General features: G+C 32.3%; 2 protein-coding genes across 2 annotated transcripts; both read right to left on the bottom strand.

The window, feature by feature from the left end:
• Positions 1–4,657, bottom strand: LOC143083482 (uncharacterized). The gene is made up of 3 exons (XM_076259740.1): positions 4,516–4,657; positions 2,809–2,994; positions 1–1,947 (listed from the first exon to the last, which is right to left on the bottom strand). The coding sequence occupies exons 1-3, from the start codon at positions 4,574–4,576 to the stop codon at positions 1,748–1,750; spliced, it is 447 nt and encodes a 148-aa protein (XP_076115855.1). The 5' UTR covers positions 4,577–4,657; the 3' UTR covers positions 1–1,747.
• A 1,779-nt stretch (positions 4,658–6,436) lies between these two features.
• LOC143083483 (uncharacterized) lies at positions 6,437–17,617 on the bottom strand. The gene is made up of 3 exons (XM_076259741.1): positions 17,424–17,617; positions 7,965–8,111; positions 6,437–6,847 (listed from the first exon to the last, which is right to left on the bottom strand). Exons 1-3 carry the CDS (start codon positions 17,506–17,508, stop codon positions 6,648–6,650), a joined length of 432 nt encoding a protein of 143 aa, XP_076115856.1. The 5' UTR covers positions 17,509–17,617; the 3' UTR covers positions 6,437–6,647.
• Between the last annotated feature and the right edge of the window lie 2,543 nt (positions 17,618–20,160).

The following is a 20,160-nucleotide window of genomic DNA, read 5'->3' as shown; positions in this document are numbered from 1 at the left end:
TAAATATGTAAAATTGTAGTTTTATTTGCATATATAATATAAAATGTCTTGGAATGTACATATAGTATATAAAAAAAAATGAAGATGTAATTTTATATATACACATCATTATGAAATGCAACTTTACAAAATGCTATAAAAATAGATTTTAATCTATTTAGAATTCGCTCTTTGATATGTATATTATAATTAACAATGATTAAAAAAAGTAAAAATCATGAAATAATATTTTGCAAACTGGTACCTTGAATGTAAAAACTTCCTACAAATGACTGGTACCTACCTAATCTGCTTAATCTGCTAAAATGAAGATACATTATCTGATAAAAAATTCTTAATACATGTATACATATGACTGGTTTTTAAGATGGTGACACTACATATGACTGGAACTTCAATTTTTTAAATCTTCCATTTTTGAAAAAGATATATTTTTCTAGTCATTTTTTTCCTTCAAATCCCAATGAAAATATAGTGATTTTCTAGTAAGAATGACACTGACACTTTTGTGTTAAAATTATACATTATTTTATTTTTAAAACAGCTTCCGAATTTCGAATCAAAATCATAATATTGGCAGCAGATGAAATGTTTAATGGTTAGATTTGCACACCTCAGATTTTTAAATCTCCAAGAAATTTTGCAACTAGCTACTGCTCACAACCTTTAAATAAAAGCACTTAGTGGACACAACCAGTTATTATTCCCTTTTAATGGTTTATATTACAAACAAATATGTACAATAAAATATAAATCAATAAAAATTAAATGGCACTTCTTGCTTATTCATAGAAATACATATTTACAAATCAGATTACATTTGTCTCCAAAAAGATCATGAAATTTTATTTTGATTATACATGTATATCCAAAAATGTTAACAATCTGATATATGAATTTCTTTCAAGTTAGATGATTTCTGAGAAAATTAAATTTTAGTTTATTTGTGGAGTTTTGAGTTTTTTGTTTTTTTATAAGCAGATAATAAAGATCCATGCATAATGAGTTATTTCCCCTTGTGCATGGTTTTAAATTATTGAATGCAAATCACCTATACAGAAAAGTATGACTATGAAAACTTATAAACATTTTTTGATTCACATAACATAAAGGATAAGGTATATGTTTCTAGCATGAAGGCACTTTGAGTCTGAATTTTTTAAAGAAACTTGACTAAAAATTATTACAACTAAAAATTCAAACTATACCAATGTTTTACTTTGATAAAGTGGTATGTTTTACATTATTCAGAATTTGACTGACATCATGGTTTCATAGCTTTATTTTTAAGAAAGCATTTGTTTAGATTTTGACAATTTTTTTCTTCATCAAATTAAAAAAATGAAAATTGCAATGCTGCAATATTTACAATCAAAATATGTGAGCCTCGATTTCAATCAGCAGTGTACAAAACATCCAAAGAAAACAGATAACAAAAAATTGTACATATTTTAAGTATAATATCCAAAAAATAAACAAAAAGTAATCATTCACAGAAAGGTGTCTAAAATACCTCTGAATAGCAATAAATTTTGTCTATGTTTATGAAAACCTGAGTAATTATCAGACTTGGGATAATTTCCACATGTACATTGTAAATTTGTATACAAATTATCCCATCCCTCCCCCTAAATGAGATAACCCATTCTGTGTAATCAATAAGCAATAAAAATCTATGATTTTGATATGTTTCTATTTACAATATTATGAACAATGAAGTTATACATATGATTTTAAATGTGTCAAGTTAAGATCTTTTCGACAAGAACACAGCCACAAGTATTGCTACAATGATCGCTATAAAATTTGGCATGATAGTCCTTCCACTGTTACAACCATCGGAGCTGCATAGACACTCAAAATAAAATCCTCCTGCTGATCGTTTCCAGAAACATCCATCTTTTTTACCAGGTCTTTTGACACAAAATCTTGATACAACTTGTACATCTGGAAAAATATATAGACAGGTGTTAAAAATCTGCATACAGACATTTGTATTAGTTTAATAAATTGATTGGTCTGTTAGTTTGTAATGTGAAAAAGTATCATGAGTCTGCATGCTTTACTTAACATTTGAGGGGAAAGCCATGCTTTAGGGATGTGAGAAATAGAGGGTAAAATAGAGAAAAAATTATCTAAAATTGATAGAATTAAGAATTGAAGAACCCACATTACAAACCCCTCTTTATGCACACATGTATTCATCCCTGAACAAAATGCTGAATGTGTGATAATATATAATTAACACTTAGCTGAGAGGGTGATCTAGCAGATTGTTACCCCAGGAAAACATTGCACACCTTACCAGAAGAAAATTTTTTCAACCAAGTCAAAGCCAAGGTTGACAATGTTTCTCAGTAGTAATAACAGTATTCTCTATAACTTTATCTGTTGTATAATTTAATTTATTATACTGAACGTTCCGTCATTAGTGTCTTTTGAATTGAAAGTAATTTACTATGATGTGACGTCATGTACAAAATGTATAATATATAAAAATAACAGTTAGTAGTTCAATAAGCACAGTGAAGCAAGATGGTTTTTTTTTAAGGTTGACAGTCTACAAAGAAAAAAGTCTGATTACAAATGTAAAAATTGAGCATTATCTTATAAAATAAATTCATTGTGAATTTGTCATTTACTCTAAAACAAAATTGGTCTGTACAATGTGGTGACATTCAGATAATTGTCACCCCTTTAGACATGGGATAGTGTAAATTATAACCCTTGTCTTAACCAATTGAAATCTAGTAATTTGACATGAGGTATTATAAATGTAATGCATGTATTTTTCAACTCTTAGCTTACCTCTCCATGTTCCTGTGACATATCCAGAATCTGATAAATATTGTAATGTTTTAAATTTGATACAATGGGTATAATCATCGCTGCATTCCTGCATTCCACCAATATTGTTCATATCCGCCGGTGTGAATGGATCATTACATCTTTGGTCATCTTTTGCTTGACATTCATAACATTGTAAAGAGGTTACTGAAAAACAGAATAAAAATGTTTAGAGCTAATTTCCTAATGCTTGTAGAGTAAAACTACTTGTTGGCTTGATTGCTTTGTTTGCTTAAGCTTTGATATTAAGATTGACATCTCCAAACAATATATATAACCATAGTTAAACCTGTATATATAATACTTAAATTTGATTGGACATGATCCAAATTTCAATTGTACAATATACAATCAAAGCAAGCAAGCTAACCAAAGTCTTGCTCAACATGCATTAGGAAATAAGCTCTAACAAATTTCTTTTTTTGACATTCATAGGATGTATTTACATTGTGTCATTAATCACATTTATTCATTCAATTTATGTCCACTTGTATATTAATGTGTCTTTTGATTAAGTTTCAATTTAAATTGATATTTTAAAGTGTGTCTTTCTATGTTGTGATGTAATACTATTGTTACTGGTAAGGGTGAAGGTTGGTACATATTTAAATTTTTAAACACGCTGCAGCATTTTTTTTCACCTGTCCTAAGTCAGGAACCTGATGTAATTAGTTGTTGTTTGTTGATATGATTCATAGGTGTTTATAGTTTGTTATATACAGTTGATAAGACTGTTGGTTTCCCTCTTAGCATGGTTAGAAGTTTTACACTAGACATTTTGGTAGCCCTTTTATAGCTTGCTGTTTTCGGTGTGAGCAAGTCTAGGCTATGTGTTGAAGACCGTACTTTTGACCTACAATATTTAATGGTTTTTCTTTTACAAATTGTGACATTGGCACTCATACCACATCTTCTTATATCTATATATTATATATACAGGTTGGGTTTACATAAAAGACAAAACATTTGGTTAGCAACTTTTCTGAATATTTAAAATCGGTTGTTTAATTTAGTTTGATCTCTAATAGGGCTCAATCAAGCCATTTACATGTAATTACCTCTAGAAAAGTCACTGATGAATGACCTAAACAAAAGCACTTTTCAATATTTTCCCTCATTTCAAAAATTTTAAAGCTGAAAAATTTTCAAATTTACACCCAACTGGTTTATAATGACCTATTTGGGTGATTGTCCACAACCTGATCATAACAAACAGGAAACAAAATGACCAACATGTTTTTTTTTGTTTGTTTTACAACTACAAGGACTTTCTGTTTAAAAGAAATTTTAACCTTTAATGATAAAAATGTAAGTATATCATGAACAGTAACATTAATTTTACTCTATAGAAAACTATACATTTCATGTCAAATATAGTCGACAACTTGTTTCAGATCAAAACCGGAAATGAATTTCTTACAGGTGTTTTGCCTTTTTCGAAGCCAATTGACTGTATATTTCAAGGGATTTAGAAAAGATACATAATATGTCATGTGCAATTCACAAACCTCGCCGTGTATATTGTAGTTAATCATAAATAGTTTTGAAATTCAAAAACACACCTGACGGGTCAGGTAAAAAAGGGGGGATGTAAACAATACGTCTTGGCGCAACTTTTAGAAGCTTTATTCCACAATATATCGTAAATTTGCAATCTCAAAAGTTTACCTTCGTTGATGTATATAAGCAGCAATAGAAATAAAGATATAAACGTTTGATTTTCTGTCATTTTCGGTCCAAATTTCTTTGAAATTTCATTACACCTGTGTTATAAGCGACATCTGGCGATGAGTTATCTCCCCCTAGTATGACACGAATTTGACTCATTTTGGAATATTTTCTAGTTATGTAACATGTTTCAAATTCTCTTTGGCTATATGATTGAAAAATTGTCGCAATAAGTTTCTTGTTCGGTTTATACATGTTATACAAATTTATAAATATTCTGATAAATATTAAAATTTTGGAACACCACTGCATGACCGGTATTAAACACAAACAAATAACTTATAAAATACATTTTTCCAAATGAATTTTTTACAAATTCTCATAAGGGAGTTACACACACGCATTTAATAGTAATAGCTAGTTGTGTCTAAAATATGTTTCTACCAGAGGAATTCTCACATGTCATGCAATTACATAATTATCCTAGCATTAAATTATATTTAAACAATAAATAAACTGCAAGACTGAGTTACAGCAGGAACATATATATATATATATTAACTACAAAAAATATTAACACCTTAGGGTTGTGGCATAACATCGTGGCCACAAGTTAATTGTTTTCTGTTTAGTATTAAATTTATATTAAATATAAGATCATCCATTTTGTTACATCTTGTGATCAATTTTATTTGGCAATCGCGAATGGCAGTCATGCAGCAGGGTAAAAGAACATCAGTTAGTCAAATGCGTTTTTTTTTAAATATACTTCTTCACTTTTTTTGGTCTTTTGGAAAATGTTGTTTGTGCTGTATTTAGACCCTTCTACAACGAAATTTGTTTTACATGCACACGTATAAAAATTGCGGTTTTTATCCAACGCAATCATAGGTTTGAACGTAGTTTTCAATTTAGACTCGTTTATATTAACTACAGTTAGATATACTGTTCCCAGGTTACAGGTGCTTCAAGTTCCTGTACTGACTTTTTGTTACAAGTTGATTAGTATATCTTTAGTAATTTTTGATGAACGTCCGACCAAATGCATATATATAATATATATATATCTATATATAACGATATCCAAATCATATGGACGCAAAAATGAACGTTGGGAAATTCAAAGTACGTGTATACGCGACATGAGGGTAGTAATACCCGTTACCGTCAGGAGTCAAACGGCATTTTCAACTTCCGTTACCGGACTTACCGTCAAATTGGTTAGAATGTTACCGTGATTCGTCAAAATATCTTTATCGTGATTCGTCAAAATATTGTGATTCGTCAAAATATCCTTATCGTGATTCTTCAGAGTTTTTTTTTTTAAATTATCGTTACCGTCATTGGGGGGGGATTACGTGATTCGTCAAAATCAGACGATTATTTTTTTATCGTCTAAAAGAAAGTGTGCATTTTATCGACATGCACCAAAAGTTACCGATAACGTCATTTGGCAAGAACTTTTACCGTTTTTCGTCCTGAAGGTATCCCCCATTACTACCCTCATACATGTCCACTCCTACCCAGAAAATGCTATTTTCTTCCAGTGACAGTCAAAGTGTCCTACCGATTGACTAAATTTGCAAAACCTGTTTATTTCTTTCTTCTTTATTTATTTATGGTGTTTGTTTGTTTGGGATCAGTGTTTGGATCTGTTAAAAAAAATCCTTGTTCTGACTTTGCATGATACATTTGATACCAGACGTGAAGAAACCGAACAACAATCAAAGAATTAACATTTAAAGGTAAAATACTTTATGAAATGCTACACAAAGAATGCTTATCATAGCTTTTTTGAAAAATCGTGGAATGTTTGTTAAAATTTGTAATTTCAACAATATTTCTATACATGCCCTGTTAAAGTATGTCACTTGTTTTATTTGGGTAAACAGGTCATTTAATTATATATACTTACGATAAATCCACGACTTTCTTTCTCTATAAAGTTGCACTGATTTAAGTTCCGTTGTTCAAAATTAAGTAAAAAATGCCAGCTTTCAGAAGTACAGACTATTAATACAGTTTTGCTTTTATATCCAGTTAGAAATATTAACAACGCTCTGTATTTAAAAAAAATTCTTAAACTAAGCTTTTATCCTGCCTTTTGTACGCGTCACTGTAATGTTTAACAATTATAATAAATTAATTTTGAAGAGTAGAGTGAAGGCTGCTACCACGTAAAAATTGTATCCCAGCTGAGTTCCACTATTACAGAATTCTTCGTAACAATAGCACTGCTTCATATAGCCACCAGCAGACGTCTTACCATAACACCCAGCACTCTTTTTGTATGAATTTCTACGAACACAAGTCTTTGATACCTTTTCCGTGTCTGAAATTATAAATTAGTTGTAATTTTCTATGTCTAAAATTATATGAAAGTCCAGATGCATTTTATAGAATAGAGAAAAATGTGCCATAGTATTTAAAAAGTGAAAAAGGGTAAACAAAATTAATGAATAGATAATGATCAGGGTGCTAAAATATTAAAGAATAAGGCAATAGATAATAATGGGGCCAAATAGGAAATAAAGGAAAACCTAATTTATGTTAAAGAAAAATTAAGAAAAAAATCCCAAATCAAGACCCTCTTATGTCTATACTATGTGACATGCAAGAATGACCAACTTTAAGTTAAAAGACAATAGACCCAGTTTGGTTGAGTATAGTGAACGGGACATTGTCCAAGTATCAAGACTTATCTCCCTTTTAATAGTCATTTTATGAATCATCGAGAGAAACAACTGGCAATTTTACATAATTGTATGGTTGATGTTGAAATTGTAGAAGTGTGAAAATATAGTCTGTAATTTTATACACAGAGGTTTTAATGATATGTTGACAGGATTTTTTTCACTTTCAAAGCCAATAGATATGTTGTCAACGTATATTGACTTTTCACTGGAAACTTTGTTATAACTTGGCAATGTCATAATATTTGTTCCTGTTTGAACACACATTTTATATCTTTCATTCCGTTAGGAACATATACTTTAATATTTCAAATTTTTAAATAAAGTTTTAGCTTACTATGCGTTATGGGCTTTGCTCATTGTTGAAGGCCGTATGATGACCTACAGTTGTTAATTTCTGTGTCATTTGGTTTCTTGTGGAGAGTTGTCTCATTGGCAATCATACCAAATCTTCTTTTTTATATTGACAATAAACAGAATTTGAACATTCTTTATGAAATTCAATTTCTCATTTTCATGGTGATATGCTCCGAAAATTATAATATTTTGTTTAAAGTCTCGTTTCCATGCATGAGACTCGTCAAATTTCATCATAACCAAATTTGGTCACGATTTCTCCATTAATTCAAGATTTTTCAGATGTTTATATTTCTTTGACCGTGATTTGTCATAAATGATAGACTATATATACATACCTTTTTATTTATTATCTATATCATTTATGACAATTAACTGGATCAAATATAAGCTACTCACATCGAAATTTATTCCAAGAATCATGAAGATGTGTTTTGGTATATGTCTTGAGGCAAGCAGTACAGTTGAAATATTGTCTGTCGGCTAGATTACACTCGTCTCTTATACCTCTAAAAAATACACCACACTGCCAACAGCCAATTGCCTCTGTAATGTATAATGATTATACTTTCATCAATTCATTTATTCCACTATGCCAGCTAAGTGTCTCTTCCAAGCCATATATATATATATTTTAACGACTTATAAGGATATTTGCATGTTTCAAGGTACTTGAATAAATGATGAGCAATTGCCAACATTAAAATATACTTTACATTTAGTAAGTAACACTGTAAACATATTTGCTCGTGTGTGCTCATAAGTAGCATGCATTTTCCACTATATTAAATTTTTGTTTAAATACAGTTGTTTAATATTTGAATTATACCGTGTACATGTAATATGGAGAGAGCTTTTATAGGCTGTGTCTGATGCTCAATTCTTTTCATAACGTCATGAATAAAATATTTTTAAAATCAAAATACTTTAATCAGAAAGCAAGTACATCTTATAGATAGTTATAAAGAGAACAACAAATTGTCAATAACATAATGTTTCTAACCATACTAAATTAACATGTATTATGACGACATTGTACATGTTCGCTAGATAAGGTATACGAATTTATCCCCCTCCCGGCCCCAACAGGATCGTAAACCTTTGGTTAGCGAAGATGAGCATTTTAATGAATCACGGATGTTCGGTCATAAGGAACAACCCCAAAACAAAAAAGTTAACGCCAACAATTTTACATCCATAAAACATGTATGTTTTTAGTTCCGGTGATTTTTTGTTTTTGTTTTCAAGATGCAAGTAGGTTTATGTATTGTGTTGCTGTTTCATTTTAATCGTATACCAAACATCCTACATATAAGACTTGGATGCTTCATTTTGTTATCTTATTGGGATTTTAAAGCTTTGTTCTAAGCACATTTTTCTGCGCTTCCATTCCCATAACAAGCCAGAGGGCTGATATGGGACAAGGGCTAGTACCAGGGCCAATATGGAAAATTGCAAATAAAGATATATTTATCAGATATTTTATCTATTGTTTTTGACTATAACAAATTCCTTGGAAGTTAAATACGGGGTCTTGATATGAGTATTCGAGTGCATATATTGATATTGGTCAAAATAATGAATAACCGACTCAGACATCCTGCTATTATTATACATATAAAATTCGTACATCTTTTAAGTACTAAAGATATGATAAGAATATTTATTTATCTCACTAAGGACCCTAGACGGCTAAAAGGACATTGACATTGGCAGATATTTCAAGACAGACATGTGTATTAACGAAAATCGATCCCGACTTATCTCTGTATTTATAACTCATTTGAACTGACTATATAAAGTACATGTATTTTAAAACACTATTCAACTGATAATCTTTCAACGCGTTTGTCATGTTTATAAATTAATGTCCGGGTGACTGTACTGGGTGTGTTAAAATGCAATTGAAAAGAACAAACATAGATAACACGTTTAGTAAAGACAAATCAATAATATTGAGTCACAAGTTTAAAATTAGATAAATCGTAAAACATTTTGCTAGATTTACTTGAACGTTGAGAAATGCAAACATCATGGACGATAGATAGATTATAATGCCGGGTGTTGACTTCAAAGAGGAATATATCGTGGCAAATCTTGAGAAAAAAAGTATTTTTAAAAAGAAAAAAGAAAGATATTCAAGGGGGAAAAAGAGGGGAACCATTTTGTACAAAACTTATTACGGTATTTTTCAAAGAGTAATATATCTAGAGATCAAGTATTTCAAAAAAAAAAGAGAGATATTGAAATACTGATAACCGATAACATGGCATTTTAGATAGACTTAGAGGAGAAAACAGAAAACGCTGAATGCAAACAAAAAACCTTAAGCTGTCAAAATAATTCGTATTCACTTATTTGACTCGAATTCTCACATTTTTTTATATAACATATTCAAATGTATATCTTAAGATCATCTAAATTACAAGAAGTCTAAAAATAAACAAATAACAATAAATGAAATCAATTTATCAATTTTATCTAACAAAATACTTAGGAATTCTAGGAAAAAACCTAAAAAAAGATTCCGATGTCGACCTGTCATATGCAGAAACATTATCCAATCAGTAATTTGTAAAACATGAAACAAAACACATGAAGAATAACCGATTATGACAATTTAGACCAATTAATACATCGTTTTCTTCAGTCTAAAATACAATCAGCAGTGGCGGATCCAGAAATTTTCATAAGTGGGGGCCCACTGACTGACCTAAGAGGGGGCCCGCTCCAGTCACGCTTCAGTGATTCCCTATATAAGCAACCAAATTTTTTCCCAAAAAGGGAAGGCCCGGGCCCCCTGGGCACCCCTTAAATCCGCCTCTGATCAGTAATAGAAACAAATCTTAAAACGATTAATGCGACGAGATATAGAGAAACCTCTCTTTTACTTTTATAACACCTCTCTTTTAAAAACAATGATGTATTATGTCAGGTCCACATACTACTAACCATACTAGTTTGTCGCTAGTTAAAACTCGTTAGCAATAAATACGGAACTTTGTCCTCAAAGCGAGGCTAAAATCAGGTCAATATGTACGTGACCGCATTCTCCTTGAGGCTTCTTAATGTTTATTTGCTTTTTTGTGATTTAGGATAAAGTTGCAGGCAATGTGTTAATTTCATGTACTATATAGATTGTAGAATGAAATATGTGTACTGTATTTATTTCACCATGTCAGGGCCATACTCTAAAAATTAGCAAATCCTTTCGAAAACAATACAGTCATGTCTGTGTAAGAGAGGCTTCGTTATATACCTAAAATCGTAAACCGAAATTTTACGCATTTTTGTGAAATGAAAAAAAAACGCGTTTAGACTATTTACCCCTAGTTGTGACATTTTTGCCTACTGTTTTTGTTTGTTTTGTTCACACATCGTTGACAATATAATGGAATTTGATGCGTCTGTCAAACAAGTGAGAGGTTTAGATAGCTTTAAAACCAGGTTCAATCCACCATTTTCTACATAAGAAAATGCCTGTATCAAGTCAGGAATATGACAGTTGTTATCCATTCGTTTGATGTGTTTGAACTTTTGAATTTGCCATTTGATTTGGGACTTTCCTTTTCGAATTTTCCTCGGTGTTTAGTATTTTTGTGTTTTTACTTTTTTTTGTATACAAAAATTGCAAATTTTTAAATGAAAAAATTGGTACGATTGCCTATCTCTCTAAAAGAGACCAAAAAATAATATAAGTTAACAAGTCAATTATTGGTCACCATACGGTTTTCAACAATGGGCAAATTTTATATAGCAAAGTAAGCTATACAAGACCCCGAAATGACAAAAGTAAAACAATTCAAAAGAGAAAACTTACAGCCTGGTTTGTGTATATAACAATAAACGAAATATACATATATATGATATGTAAAGAAACAAACAACAACCACTGAATTACAGACTCTTGACTTAGGAGCAAATGATAAAGACTTTGTTTAGCCTCATCTATATTTATAAAGTCAATTGCTGATGATATCCAGCGTCAAATGTAAAGTCATTTCAAAGATCTTGGTCAACCCAAATGAATACAGACTAATGAACTTAAACTTTTTTCTTCACTAACCCAAACCTATAAAACTTATCAGGAATATAATTTGGTACGTCAGACACGCGTTTCGTCTACACAAGATTAACCAGCGATGCTAGAATCAAAACAGTCCGAAGTCAAATTCAAGTATACGAAGCCTATTGGTTAAAACAGAAATGTCAAAACATTGTTCCAAATACGGATACGGCAATCTATGCCTGGGTGGGATAATACTCATAATTGCAACTTTAATTGTTGTCATTTGGTACATGTTTTATATTTTTTAGATGAATATTTTTTTACATACATACATTTGATATAATACTAGACTCCTTTCAGAAACTTTAAAAGTACATGCTTTGCTGAAATACACGGTTTGAGAACAGCTATATAACTCGAGCACTGTTTGCGCAACATATTTGATTTACTGAATTCAACCAGTTTTAGTCGGCAGGGTCTAGAACAATCGCGTTCATTATTGACATATTAGAATATATGATTTATAAGTAGGTACTTCAAGAAGTGAAACAGACGATTTATGAAACAGTATTACGCAATCTTTGATGTTCAACTTATAATATAAAAATAACACCATCATGCTAAAGTACACTTCCTTGTAACAGAGACAGACAAAATAACAGGAACCTTTTAAGCAGCCAACACATAAAACGCGAATGCAGTTTATGCAGCGTGCTGAAGTTATTTTTTCCGAAAAGACACTGAAATAACACCATCATGCTAAAGTATACTTCTTTGTAGCAGAAACCGGCAAAATAACAAGAATATCTGACTTGACACGTGGATATTATGGTCCTCTGCAGCAGCCGACACAGAAAACACGAGTACAGTCCATGCAGTATGCTGATATAGTTTTTTTTCCCGAGAAGACTTTAAAGACAAGGACTCTAGAGGGATGCTCTGTTTTAACAATATAGGTCTAACTATAAAGAGGACTAATGCATTTTTAGGTTATAGGCCTTGTCTAAGTTTCAACAGTTTGAGAAAAGTCACCAGAGATGACAGAACGCAATTAACATTTTCGGTAAGTAATTTGTTATGGTCGAATAAGTGTTAAAAGAAATAGTCGTAGCTACATAAACAGAAAGATTTTCATATTCTCAACTGTATTATAATACTGACATTCAATTTAAACTAACTTAAGTTATTTCATTTTATAATTAAATGCTCAGAAATTATCTGAAAGCATAATGAAGTAGTTGTTTTATCAAATACGTTGCGCTTTATAAACATGTCCCTGGCTTGGGATAAGAATACGAACATAGAAAGTATGGCGGGTTTAAAACTAGTTTTTCTTTTGCATATTTTGATGCAAATGGCAAAAATTACATAAAATAACGTAAAATAGAAATCAATAAAAAGATTGAATTCTATATATCGGTATATTATATTATAAAATCACAATTGCATTCAATCGTTATGAACAAGCATGAAATATTTGCTACTGGACGCTTAGCAAAACATTATATACTAGTAATCAACAGTATCTTTTTGATTCCCAATATTGAAAATTGGCATAGTCCTTTCTAACCCTTTGGTAGTTAGAGGACCCTTTGTACCAATGATCTAACTCCTAATTTCTACTACCGTGGTATGAAACTTATTTATGTCATCAGTTTCAGATACCTTTATGCTAATAATTTCTCTTAAGATCAATAGCATTCGAAACGGGAGTTATAGGTAAACGAACTGATGGTCTAACGTCAATTCAGAATTTTCTTGAGTGTATATCAGGTCTCTAGACCATATCAAGTTGAATTTATACCATGTTTGAGGTGAGAGACCGCGAGACACTGGGGTGGTCATTTTTGAAATCCTACTTTTGTTGTAATCCCAACCTTTTACCTTATTATTTTCAAAGAACCTATTTTAACACCCGGCCTCTCTCAGTATCCCACATCCCCACATTTTCACTCTTTATAACCGTTGCCACATCTCAAAAATATGTTATCCCCTGCTTGTTGTTAGGAGATCTAGCCATTAAAAAAGGGGGACAATGTACATGTAAGTCATATGAACAGGTGGTCACCATTCAAAATTGTTAGTTGTCAAGCAAAAACGATGGTTCATTCCCCCTTTCTCCCTTAATCGGAATCCGAAACTCAACTGGCATTGTACCCATCATAATTAATTCAGTTCCTCTGTTTCTCTGTTTGTTACCATATCAAAAAAAAATAATTTAAACCTCCATGTTTACTGCTATTGAATTGATTAACGATCTTTAACAACTTTGAAATCATGTTTACTAAAAAAAAAGTGTTGTAATTGTTGTCGTTTCTTATATGAAAATTGAGCACACGAAACTTCTAACCGACAATCCCGACTCGAAGTTTAACTAATATAATTATTGGGTATGAAAATCTAAAATTGTGATGGGAAAATGCGGTATGATTGTAAATGATAGAAGGTATATCGAAGTGTTGGCGTTTGGCCCAATCTCTTGGCGCAAAAGAGCCATTGATATATACAACCTTTGACGAGGAACTTACAGATGGTGGAAAGGCGAACAGGTTTTTACGATGCATGTACAACTTTTGAACTAAGACTTCTCCTTTCATATTTGTTTTTAATGCCGTTGAAAAATAAAATAAAATATAAGTTGCTATTTGTTTGGTCTTCTTAACCCTCTTAGTGCGAAGCGAAGTATTTAAACATTGTCCAGAAACGGGACAATTTCAGTAAAAAATACCACAAACAGTAAATTGTTATTCAGTCTTGAATAACAGCATGTTAACTTAAATAATTGAAGAATTACTAGCATAAAAGTCAAAATGTTAAAAGCATTAAGCCGAACTTCAAAAAAACCTGTTGTATTTGGTTTTGAATATCATTTTCTGTCGCTCATTCACTTCCCAAGAAAATACTATGATTTCATTTGAGTTTAGGTGCTAACCTATTTGTTAGGGTAAGGGTCCAAGCCTAAATGTTACGCTATTAAACCAACGTGAGGATAAGAATTGTTCCCTAACGTCTGTCCCCCTCATTCCGTTCTATTTGGATCTTTCTATGGCGTGATGCGTAATTTCACTAATTTGTGATACTATTTTCCAATGATATGCATTCTGTTTTAAATCCTAGAAATCTCAGACCTCTTTTGAACTGACTTTTACTGTGCGAATTGTTGTGTGTTTGTTTTTTTCTACATTGGCTAGAGGTATAGGGGTGGGTTGAGATCTCACAAAACATGTTTAACCCCGCCTCACTTTTGCGCCTGTCCCAAGTTAGGAGCCCCTGGTCTTTGTTAGTCTTGTATGATTTTTAAATTCAGTTTCTTGTGTATATTTCGGAGTTTAATATAACGTTCGTTATCACTGAAATAGTATACATTTTTGTTTAGTGGCCAGCTGTAGCACGCCTCCGCGTGAGTAAGTTTTTCGCTGCATTGAAGACCCATTGGTGGACTTCGGCTGTTGTCTGCTCTTTGGTCGGGTTGTTGTCTCTTCGATACATTCCCCATTTTCATTTCCAGTGTTGTGTGTTAATTGTTCCCTTAGTAATTATTTGACATTCATTCAAATTTCACTTAATGCTGAATATGTCTGACATCGTCGTGGTTTTTTTTTTATTACAGAGTTTACAATGGTACTAGATATAGGAGCATGTAATCCGATTGTTTCGTTGGTTGCTGTAAACAATTGCAAGATCATATAACCCAGTGCGTTCGAGGGTTGCTGTCAACCGTACCAGGATCACGTAATCCTGTGGTTAAATCGAACCTTAGGCTGTAATCCAAGGTTTTCGTGTGATGCTATTTACCGTCCAAGAAGCATGTAACTCAGTTGTTTCGTGAATTGATTTGCTGAAACCATGCTGTCCAGTGAATTCTTAAGTTAATGTCAACCAAACCAGGAGCATGCAATCCAGTGGTTTTGAAGGTTGTCGTCAACTGCAACAGAATCATGTTATCCAGTTGGTTCGTTGGTTACTGTCAACTGTACAATAAGCATGCAATCCATTGGTTAGGTAAGTTGCTGTCCACCGTAAAGGAGAATATTATCCAATGATTTCGTGGGTTGTTATAAACCGTCCCAGGAGCATGTAATCCTGTGGTTTCGGTGAGTTTCCGTCAACCATAACAGTAGTACCGGTATATTTGGTTTCAGTGGTTTTTTTTGGGCTGCTGTCAACCGTACCAGCAGTATGTAATCCAGTGGTTTCGTGGGTTGCTGCAAACCGTACCAGTAGCATGTATTCCAATGGTGCCGTGGATTGCTGTTAACCATACAAGGAGCATTATACTAAGTAATCCAGTTGTTTCGTGTGTTACCAAAATTATGTTATCCAGTTGTCGATGGTGATTGTCGTCCACTTCACAAGCTAGGAGCATACAACCATGTGGCTGTTGTTTATTGGATATACTGGCTTTCATTACGGTTTTTCGTTTATTGATTTATAAGCAGTCTTTTTGTATACTTTAGAATTTTTTCTCTCACATTTTACCATACTAGTACCAGGTAATTTGATAGCGACTGTAGTCGTTCTCATCTTTTGGCAAGGATCGTACAACTTTGACGAATAGGGAACAACTTGACGAACAGTATACAACTTTTGACGAAGAGCGTTAAACTCTTGACGAGGACGAAGAGGAAACAACTTTTGACTTGGAGCGTACAAGTTTTGACGAGGAGCGGTCAATATTTGACGATGAGTGAACAACTTTGACGAGAAGCGCACAAATTTTGATGATAACGTACACATTTTGACGTTGAGCATACAATTATTGTCGAAGAGCTTATAACGTTGGATGAGGAGCGTACAATTTGTTTCAGCTACTTCGGACTGGGGACGTTACTCATTGTTGTAGGCCGTACGGGTACATATAGTAGTTAAATTCTATGTCATTTGGTCTCCGTGGAGAGTTGTCTCATTTACAATCATATCACATCTTCCTTTTTTTTATGTTTAAGAAAAAATAAATGGAAAAATTAAGATTTCCGCTGTGAAAGAGAACAAAACACGCCTTTTATTCCCAAAATGATTTTATCTACCCAACAACTGAACAACGATAAAATCTCTCATTAAAAAGTAAAATCACAAAGATACTGAACTCTGAGGAAAATTCAAAAAAAAAAATCCCTTTTATAATCAAAGGGTAAAATCAAAAGCTCAAACACATTAAACGAATGGACAGCGACTCAAAATGCCTGTCTTTTTCGAATTTGTTTCAGTTTTTCTTTTAATCAACACTTATTTGTACTGTTATACCACTGTCCCAGGTTAGGGGAGGGTTGGGATCCCGCGAACATGTTTAACTTCGCCACATTATTTATGTATGTGCCTGTCCCAAGTCAGGATCCTGTAATTCAGTGTTTGTCGTTTTTTTATGTGTTACATATTTGTTTTTCGTTCATTTTTTTATACAAATAAGGCCGTTAGTTTTCTCGTTTGAATTGTTTTACATTGGTCATTTCGGGGCCTTGTATAGGTGACTATGCGGTATGGGCTTTGCTCATTGTTGAAGGCCGTACTGTGACCTATACTGTAGTTGTTAATGTCTGTGTCATTTTGGTCTCTTGTGGACAGTTGTCTCATCGGCAATCCTACCACATCTTCTTTTTTATAATAACTAATGCACATTGTTTAAAACAAAATGTGCATAACATTTCGATAAATTAAAATTTTTGCCATTAATGCAGTATAAGTAAAACAAATGCACTGGTCGAACAATATTTCACTTTCCTGATTTACGCACAAATTTTAAATTTTGCAGACGGAAGATACGTTTTAAGTAAACAAAATGTCTATATTGCATATTTGTAAGTTAATTTTGTAAATATTTTTTTTCGGTTAATTTCGTATAAAAATCTTACCTGCTGTGGACAACAAAGAAAGTATGATAAAAACACAAAAGTATATTTTAAGAATTGTTCCGACTAAAAATGTTGAAAATGACATCCCTGCTAAAACCCGCCTTTGATTTTCTTAGTGGACGTCACTGCGCATACTCTAGATTTCAAACACATGCGTAATTCATCGATCTGTTTGATTTTAGGACAATATTTGTATTTAAGCTGAAAAGATTATGAAAATTAGCTTCATTATTTATATTTTCTAAAATCCTTTCCACACTTTAATCGAACTTTATCACTACTTTTTTGTATCTTAGTACGCTTAAAGGGTAGATAAAGTGAATACACATACATCAAGCGAGGGTACTATAAAGTACGACTAGTTTAAAAATACCGTAAAACTGTTACATTTCAGTTAATAAACTAGTAAACATATTCTCAAGTTGAGCGATGATATAAAACCATTAAACCTTCAATTAAATGATATAGAAGTGTCTCCCACCATATGTTTAAGAACTGAATCTGAGCTGTGTTTGAAGAAATAAAACAGGGCTGTGCTCGGTAGGCGCCTTATTGTCCATTTTTACCAAAAGAAATAGAACATAGAATGATTGTTCCAAATTTCAGACCCCTTATTGATCTACCAACATTGAATACTTTTAATCATTTATTGAAAGTGTCGGGAGGGAGAGAAAACGGAATATAGTAAAAAAAATCCAAATTAAACTGGGCGACTTTGATGTAATTAAACGAGTGTTGTAAAATGGATCGAATATTTGTAAAATATGATTTGCTATTCTGACATGGGCTGTTAGGGTAAGCAATTACCTGCATGAATAACCAGAACGCCCTCCCCCACCCCGGTATAATATACCTTTTCGCGACGTCACGCATCTGTATTCAATTAAATTTTTTTAACGACAAGGACAGTGAATTAATGTTACTTTTTAAGCTATTTTTAAACCTCGTATATGACTTACGCTTAAAGTAAAGTTTAACCAAAGTAATAGCTAATTGTACATGTGACCTGCAGGGTCAAAGTTGAAATTGACAATGACATATCATTAATAAAAATTATGAAAGTATAAAGGTAATTTATTTTTAAAACTAATGTCGCATGGGAAACGAGAAATAGCAAGGTCTTATCAAAACGATTAAAAGGGGGGAAGAGAAATTGCAGGGTCTCAACAAAAAGATTTAAAAGGGGGGGGGGGGTCCCACAACATTCGAAAAGTGATAAACCTGAGACCGGCTATTGATACAGTGACTCCAGGCAGTTGTTATGCAATTTTTGCAGAGGGAGGGAGGGGCTTGTATATGATGACTGCATACTGTAGCACATTACTATGCATGAAATAATTGCCACTGGACATCAAGCAATCAACCACAAATTAATGTAGAGCATTCTATAGAGGCACCGGTGTATGGATTATCATGAATATCATTCAAATAGTATTACGTGTAATTTACATTTTAACATTTAAGAATTGAATGCTTCTTTTTGTAAATTTATTGGGGTGTAAAAGCGTTGACCGAAGTACATTTTGTATGAAGCGCGGAAGCGCTTCATTCTAAAAATGTTCGAAAGGTCAACGCTTTTACAACCCTATAAAGTTACAAAAAGAAGCATTCAATACTTATAATTACATTTTTTAGCTAGAATCATGAAAAACACGATGTTTATCCAGTTTTATTTAATTCACCTGTGCACTTTATTGTGGGACCTCGTGTCATCATGCATGATAAATGTTATTGTCTCATGCAATTGTTTATGGAATAACATGTGAGGTGCCGTTAGCCAATCAGAATAACGTATTATAATTATAGATTATCGTTGATTATCTCAACGAAATTGATTTTCTCACTTGAGCTGGTACAGCGAAAGTGAGAAAAGCAATGGAGTTGAGATGACCAATGATAATCTGTTTATCGCTATTTTACCTATGACGAAGTTGTCAATTTCAATGTCAATTTCGTTAGCAACACCACGTGGCCTCCTTAGTTTTAAGCGATAATTTTTCCATATCAAGCGAGAAGCATGATATGAAAATTATCACAAAAAAAGATCAAAGGAAAAATGAACAAAATAGCGATAATGCAACATACATCTAATGTAATTATATACTAAAACAACGCATGCTTATTCTGCTTTATAAAAGTATAAACATTAATCTGTGAACATTGAAGCTCCTGAACATATACATGAAATATTTATGTGTTTTATCTCGAATTGCATTGCTATATTTACTGAGAATTTTCAAAGTACGATCAATAAAACGATGTATGCGTATTCTCCTTTAACAATACACAATTACAGTAAACCTCGTGAACTAATTACTAGCTTTGGAAAAGCCACGAAAAAAGTTAATACTTAGTACAGTTCGAAATACATTTACATATATGTTTGGCTAAAAGTAAAGAATAAATTGACGAAAAAATAAAATAAATAGAGAAAACTGGGTTGCTTAATTATAAAGAATAGGGAAAATGGTTTAAAGAAAAAAGCCCCTTCCCCAGACCCTTATATCTTAGATATGTTCCAGGTACGATCAATATGTTTTGACTGCACACTATCAGATAAGGGTACGGCACGCATATCATGGTTGCAACATGTTAATGCATTTATCTGGTTCGTGTACTAATACACCTTAAATAATTCCAAGCGGGATACGATGTTTGTTTGTTTTCCTCATAACTCGGTTTCTATCGTAGATAACGGCGCAAAAGGAAATTACAAAAAGGCTGCATATATCATTTT

This window comes from Mytilus galloprovincialis, chromosome 7, assembly GCF_965363235.1.
Source record: "Mytilus galloprovincialis chromosome 7, xbMytGall1.hap1.1, whole genome shotgun sequence".
Classification (NCBI taxonomy): Eukaryota; Metazoa; Mollusca; class Bivalvia; order Mytilida; family Mytilidae; genus Mytilus; species Mytilus galloprovincialis.
This window is presented reverse-complemented; position numbering and strand designations above follow the sequence as displayed.